The sequence below is a fragment of the Myotis yumanensis genome, unplaced genomic scaffold (genome assembly GCF_028538775.1).
Source record: "Myotis yumanensis isolate MYYU_CA2020_CCGP unplaced genomic scaffold, mMyoYum1.0.hap1 SCAF_27, whole genome shotgun sequence".
NCBI classification, from domain to species: Eukaryota; Metazoa; Chordata; class Mammalia; order Chiroptera; family Vespertilionidae; genus Myotis; species Myotis yumanensis.
Genome location: NW_027223778.1, coordinates 712,501 through 719,948, shown reverse-complemented (window position 1 = coordinate 719,948; position 7,448 = coordinate 712,501). Strand labels below are relative to the sequence as shown.

Sequence of the window (7,448 nt, the reverse complement as noted above, 5' to 3'; positions counted from 1 at the left end):
TTGGACCCCAAGTAGGAAGCTTACAACTCAATGAGGGATACCAAAAAGATGGACGCCCAGCTGGACGCTTACAGCGGGATGAGGGACACCCCTGAGTTGGACACCCTACTGGACACTTACAACGCTATGAGGGACACTGAGGATTTGGAAGGCCAGATGGACGGCGTGGAGATGGACGCCCTGCTGGATGATTACGACGCGGTGATGGACACCAGCTAAAGCACCAGCAAGTCAGTGTGTGTGAGGATGGCCAGGGACCTGTGGCCAATGATGGAGTTTTTTCTTCTGTTTTGAAATAGGATTTAAAACTCATGTAAAGATTTTTCGTTAACTTTTATTTTATTAAATATTTCTGAAAAAGACCTGTTTTGTACCGAGTCATTTTGGGGATACATTTTACTGGTTGCTCTTTTCACCATGGCCATAATCAAGAGAAAGGGGTGTAGGAAAAACAAACAAACCAAAAAACCAGTTCTGAGTAGTTGGGCCCCCGAGGTGAGCCTTGAAGCCTAGTGCGCAGGCCTGGGTGGAGCAGCCGCAGGTGCAGATCTTGGTGGTAGTAGCAAAAATTCAAAGGAGGACTTGGAAGGCCGAAGTGGAGAAGGGTTCCATGTGAACAGCAGTTGAACATCGGTCAGTCTGTCCTGAGAGATGGGCGAACGTCGTTCCGAAGGGTCGGGCGATGGCCGCCATTGCCCTCAGCTGATGGAAAGGGAGTTGGGTTCAGATCCCCGAGTCCGGAGTGGCGGAGACGGGCGCCGAGAGGCGTCCAGTGCGGTAACGCAACCGTCCCGGAGAAGCCGGCGGGTGCCCCAGGGAGAGTTCTCTTTTCTTTGTGAAGGGCAGGGCGCCCTGGAATTGGTTCGCCCCGAGAGAGGGTCCTGTGCCTTGGAAAGCGTCGTGGTTCCGGGGGCGTCTGGTGAGCTCTCGCTGACCCTGGAAAATCTGGAGGAGTGGGTGTAAATATGGGCTGTACCCATATCCGCAGCAGGTCTCCAAGGTGAACAGCCTCTGGCTTGTTGGAACAATGTAGGCAAGGGAAGTCGACAAGCAGGATCCGAAACTTCGGACTAAAGATTGGCCCTAAGCGCTGAATTGGTGGTGTTGGGAGCCAAAGCGGGGCTGGGCACGCGCTTTGGCTGGATGAGGCGAGCAGCCCCACCCCAAGTCCGCCCCCGCAGCCCTTCCCCTCCACCTCCAGCTTTCTCTCCTCCCACCCCACGTCGCTCTCCCTTTCCCATCTCCCTCTGTGCAGGGGAGGGCGTCGGGGCGGTGAGTGGGGGCGGGGGCGGGCGGCGCCCCCCCCCCCTGCTTCTGGTCCTAGGGGGGTCCCCCGCAGGATCCGCGGGCCTGGACACCTGGGGGGGTCGGCGGTGGAGGCAACTCTGGACGCGAGCGGGGTCCTTCCCGTGGATTGCCCCAGCTGCTGCGGGCATTGCGGCAGCCCTCAGGTGGGCGGTCCAGCCCAGGATTTTGGGCTGCGCGCGCAGGTCTTTCCTCCGCCTGGCCCGCCCCTGGGGCCGAGGTTCCGCTTGGTGCTTTGCCTCAGCCTGTGCCTAGCAGCCCATTTAGAACTGGTGCGGACCACGGGAATCCGACTGTTTAATTCAAACAAAGCATCGCGAAGTTCCTCGGAGGATGTTGACGCCATATGATTTCTGCCCAGTGCTCTGAATGTCAAAGTGAAGAAATTCAATGAAGCGCGGGTAAATGGCTGGAGTAACTATGACTCTCTTAAGGCAGCCAAATGCCTCGTCATCTAATTAGTGATGCACATGAATGGATGAATGAGATTCCCACTGTCCCTACCTACTATCCAGTGAAACCACAGCCAAGGGAACGGTCTTGGCGGAATCAGCGGGGAAAGAAGACCCTGTTGAGCTTGACTCTAGTCTGGCATGGTGAAGAGACATGAGAGGTGTAGAATAAGTGGGAGGCCCCCGGCGCCCCTTCCCTGAGAGCCAAGGTCGACCAGATGGCCCGACTCGGACTCAGTCTCTGGCTGTCGATTAGTGTAATTGGCTGTGGGACTTTTTATTTTATTATTTTATTTTATTATGTATTTTATTTTATTTATTTATTTTATTTTATTTTCATTTTATTTTATATATTTTATTTTAATGCACAGCCAGTCTCTGGCGGCGGGGACCCTGCCATCCACAGAGAGAGTGCGGGTCGACCAGATGGCCCGATGGGGACTTGGTGTCTGATAAGGACTCCATCATGCACAGAGAGCCGGGGTGGCCCAGATGGACTGGCCTGGACTTAAGTCTCTGATTGTGGATCAGAGTGATTTGGCTTGATCAAAATGTTGACAGGATACTTTTTATTTTATTTACTTTTCTTTATTTGATCTGCTTGACCAGGAGCGGGAGCGGGAGCGGGAGCAAGGGTGGGGCTGAAGAGCAAAGAAATGTTGACGGAATACTTACTTTTTTTTCTTTCTTTTTTTAAAAAAATATATTTTATTGCTTTTTTTACAAAGAGGAAGGGAGAGAGATAGAGAGTTAGAAACATCAGTGAGAGAGAAACATTGATCAGCTGCCTCCTGCACACCTCCCACTGGGGATGTGCCCACAATCAAGGTACACGCCTTTGACCAGAATCGAACCTGGGACCCTTCAGTCCACAGGCTGACACTATCTAATGAGTCAAATTGGTTAGGGCTTTTTTTTCTTTCTTTCTTTCACGTAAAGCCCGCATACAATGATACATTCTTATCATGAATCCAAATTTACTATTTATTATCTATCTATCTATCTATCTATCTATCTATCTATTTGTATGTACAGCCTGGCTTATCACAGCGTTATACTTTTATGGGTCTCTCAAACAAAACCCTAGAAAACACTTTGCAATGCTTACCCTTGCTCCCTTTTATAGCCCTGGAACGTGGTGGGCAGAGCCAGAGACCCACCAATCAGCAGACCCCAAAACTGAAGCGTCGTCACCCGTTGGGGGTCAAGTTTAGGGTGGGGGCGCTCATGCCCCAGGCTAGACCCCCCCGCAGGACACGCCCTTCAGGTGACATTCACCAAAAGCATCTCAAGGAAAGGTTCTCTTGAACGTGGCTGCGATGCCTGGTGTGCTTGACCATCGCCTCTAGTGCGGGATCCTCGGAGCCGGGACCTGTGAAGAGTGTGTGTGTGTGTGTTTGGGGGGGGAGTAGAGGGGTTATTTTATTTTATGTTATTTTATTATTTCTTTGCTCATTTCTCTTCATTCATTGCAATTGGCTCTATTTCTCAGAAATGAATGGTTACAAACATCGGTCCCATTTGTATTTTTTTTTATCAGTAGAATTTCTGGATTTTAAGGACTATTTCAGTGCTTATCATTGCCTGTCACATATCTGCCTGTCCTTTCCATCCATGGCAAATGGATGCCCTCAAGCCTAATGAATTTATTAATAAAAGTTAAAAATAATCTTAACCACGTGCTTCATTTGAAAATTGACATACAACTCTATAGAAGCCCTGTTTCCTGTCTCTGCTATCCAGGTTGTCAACTGTCCTTGAATACATCTAGCAGTGATGGTGTGTGGTGTGAGGTACGGCTTTACCTTCGGGGTGGGTGGGTGTGTGTGTGTGTGTGTGTGTGTGTTTATCTTGGTTTTTCAACCTCCAATGTATGGAGAGGCTGTTCATTTGTCCTAGGTCAAGAATGCCGGTAACCACATACCTGGGCTCCGGTGGGCTCAGGACAATCCACAAGGAAAAAATCTCCTAGGCGCCCGTCACTCAGCAGATATCTTGTTAGGGGACCTTGTGCTCTCTACTGCCCCCATGTGTGTGCGTCTACAGGAGACACTGGAGAAATAAAAGAAAGGAATTCAAACATAGCACTACAGAGAGCCCTCAACATACAGGACAAGAGAGCAGGAAAATAAAAGAGGAACAGAAGATTCCAAAAAACTCAGAAAGCCATAACATTGCAAGCACACTTAACTGGCCATAATCTATTCAAGATAAATAGATGGGAAGATTCATTTGAAAGACAAACGGAGCCTTTCTGGTGTGGCTCAGGAGGTGAGAGGTGATGTCATGCAATGGAAAGCTGAGGGCTCCATTCTGGGTCAAGAGATTCCTGGGCACATACGTGGTTTCACATACCAGGTTCTATCCTGACTCTGGGCAGGGTGCATGTGGGAGGCAACCAATCCATGTTTCTCTCACATCACTGTTTCCCTCTCTCTCTCTCTCACTCACATTCTCCTGTTCGTGGCTGTGATGCTTGGTATTCATTCCTCAAAAGAAGGGGGCAGCAGGGAGCGGTGGCTATGGGAGGGGAGAGACCCGAGACTCAAACACAACGAACGAAGCAGGCCTTGGAGGTCATGGGAGGCAGAGACTGAAGTTGAGGTGAATAAAATGTGTATGGTTTTGTATATTAGCTCTGAGACCAGGATGCCAGGGGCCACCAGCAGCTGGTGGAGGCAGGCGAGGTACTCCCCAGAGCCCCCCTATGGAAAGGGGTCCCGGTGGCACCTTGATTTGTGACTCCTGGCACCTGGACTCTCAGAGAATTCCTCTCTGTTCTTGTAACCCACCTCTTTGGTGGCAGAGGGACATGGCGACTCTAGGAGATGAATAGGATGCCATCCTTCAGATATGCCCTATGACGTCTGTTTTTCAAAAACAATTGAAGCCAAGGAGGTCAGTTGTACTGTAGGTGTGATCAGAATTTCAGCTGAGCATCAAATATGATCCACAGGCCTGAGCCACGCGGCAAAAAGCCACAATGAATCTCCTAGAGGCGGGTCACTCAGCAGAAATCTCGGTGCCCGACATTGTGCTCCGTGTATGTGTGTGTGTGTGTGTGTGTGTGTGTGTGTCTGTGTGTGTGTATCCGCGGTCACTCAGGCGAACTGGTGGATTTCCATTGTGGGATGGCATCTGTGAGCACCCCTCTTCTGCCAACGCCCCATCCCCCCTCCTGCGCCACACACACACACACACACACACACACACACACCTGCCTTCTTGCAGACAGCGACCAGGGCTGGAACTTCCCCCAGCCCTGGCGTCTATAAACACCTGGGAGGTCCAGACACCTGGCTCTGTCTTTCCCAGAGAAAGCTGAGGAAGGAGGTGGGGGTGGGAGTGAGGAGGAGGCTTGCATTGGCGCTCCAGGACCAGTAGAGGGCACCACTGGCCTGCTGAATCAATTCCCGGGCTTGGGTAGAGCTTGGGAGATGGGGCAGTTGTCCAAGAAGGCAGCAGGGCTCCATCTCCAGGCCTTGCGGAGAGGCATCGCCATTTTCTGGGTTGAAGAGGGGACAATACCTATTTAGACAGGCTCCGGTGGGCCCAGGACAATCCACAAGGAAAAAAGCCACAGTAAATCTCCTAGGCGCGCGTCACTCAGCAGATATCTTGTTAGTGGACCTTGTGCTCCCGTGTGTGTGTGTGGGGGGAGAGGGGGACTAGGTGTGTGGGTGTGGGTGTGCGTTTGGGAGTGTGTGTGTGTGTGTGTGTGCGCGGGGCGCGCGGGCGTGCGTCTGTGCGTGTACATCCGCAGTCACGCACGGACACTTCTGGCTTTGAATGGTCCGTTGGCATCCATGAGCACCCTTCAGCCCCTGCTTTCTCGAAGACAGAGCCCCCTCGGGTCTAGCCAGAACTGGGCAAGTCCAGTCACCTGGCTCTGCCTTCCCCAGAGGAGGGTGCACTTGCATTGACGCTTCTCGACCAGCAGAGGGCGGGACGGGCTCTTTGGCCCAGGCTAGGGCCCCAGTCAACCCAATCTCTGTAATCCAGTTCGGGCCATCTTGTCGACCCTCCCAACCCCTCACCCCCCCACCCCTCTCATTCTCTGGATGGATGGATGGTCAGGCCCCGGCCCAGAGACCAAGTCCGGGCCTGGCCATCTGGGCTTGCCAAAACCTCAGAAAGTTGAAAGGCCCGATCAACGTGTTTTCTGTGGAGGTTTTTTTATTTTTATTTTTTTTAAGGAGTGTTTTTTGTTTTTTCAATCTGGAATGACATGGAAGGTGTCATTCCAGGCCCCCAAATCCAAGAATGTGGGGGGAGGAAGCTGACCTGAATCCAGTTCCTCAAGCTGATTTGCCTCCTCTGTTGGTGTGTGGTGACCTCTTCACACTTCAAAACTGTTCACTATTTACTAGGAGCAATGTCAGAGTTATCCTTCAGCACTCCAGCCATGTGTTCGTTATGAGTCTTAAGTCGTCGCTTTTTGTGAAGCGGGCAGACCTTTTCCTTCTCTGGATAGGGGCCGCTTTCTTTGGTCTGGATTCCTGCATGGAAGAAATACCCTGTCGCTTCAGATATTCTTCTGAATATCTCGCTGCCATCTCCAATTTTCTCCTCACCCATTGAATCCACAGTGACACTCCTCCACAGTTTCTGAAACTCTTTGTCCAAAGAAAATCGACAGCTTTTATCATTGAAGAAAAGAATTTTCTTCTTTTCTGGACGATTTACAAAGAATACCAGGTCCTGTAAAGCCTTCACAGCTTTCTGGGAATTGGGCAGTTCTTCCTCTATGTCTTCTAGAAGAATTCCTCCTAAGCCTCGCTTTTCATGCTTATCTAAGAGACTAAGCAGAGCCTTCATATCTTCTACACAATGAAATACTACGCTGCGGTAAAAAAAAAAATAAAAAATAAAAATAAAAAAGAGAGAGAGAGAGAGAAGGTATTCTTTCCATTTACAACAGCATGGGTGGAAATGGAGAGCATTATGCAAAGTGAAATTAGCCAGTCAGAGAAAAATGAATACCACGTGATCTCACTCATTTGTGGAATATAGAGAACAACATAGACTGATGAACAGGGACAGGTCCATAGACATCTGTACCACCACTCTGTGCTGGGGCCTCTGCAGCATGGCCACCACCAGGCAGTTCAGGGCTATCCCGGTATCTTTATATTTCTATCTATCTATCTATCTATCTATCCCAAATCATGTTCATGTTCAATTTGTAACAAGGAAATTGGGGGTCACCACAACATGAGGAGCTGTATTAAAAGGTCGCAGCATTAGGAAGGTTGAGGCAACTGGTCTAAAGTTTATTTCTACCTCAATTTCTGGCCCCTGCCCAGCCTGGCCCTGGTTTGGGCTTGGGCAGGAGGCAAACAACTGAGGTGTTTCTCTCACATGGATTATGTCTGTTTTCCCCTCTCTCCCCCACTCTGTAAACATCAATGGGAAAATATCCTCGTATGAGGATTAAAAACAAAAACAAAAATGAACAAAGGTGGGTCACCAGGTCAGAAGGTCCAATCTTCAAAGAGCATGCAAGCTGCTCCTCTCAGGGGGTCCGGGCTGAATGTTTGAGAGCATCTCCAGGAAGGCCTGAGGGGACGGTGCTTCCACATTCTGGAAGGTGTTCTGGGCTCTGCCTAACAGGATGAAGTATTTCATCTCCAGCCAGATGAACCCGAAGTGGTTCTCATCGAACAGGATGAAGACTCCAGGGCAGCGCCT

General features: G+C 50.3%; 1 protein-coding gene across 1 annotated transcript in view; it reads right to left on the bottom strand.

The window, feature by feature from the left end:
• Nucleotides 1–7,247: 7,247 nt before the first annotated feature.
• Nucleotides 7,248–7,448, bottom strand: part of LOC139000715 (F-box only protein 31-like) — a 1,287-nt gene continuing 1,086 nt past the window's right edge. Inside the window, exon 3 of the mRNA XM_070402801.1 lies at nucleotides 7,248–7,446. Within this exon, the coding sequence (XP_070258902.1) occupies nucleotides 7,248–7,446 (199 nt within the window). The remainder of the gene's footprint in view (nucleotides 7,447–7,448) is intronic.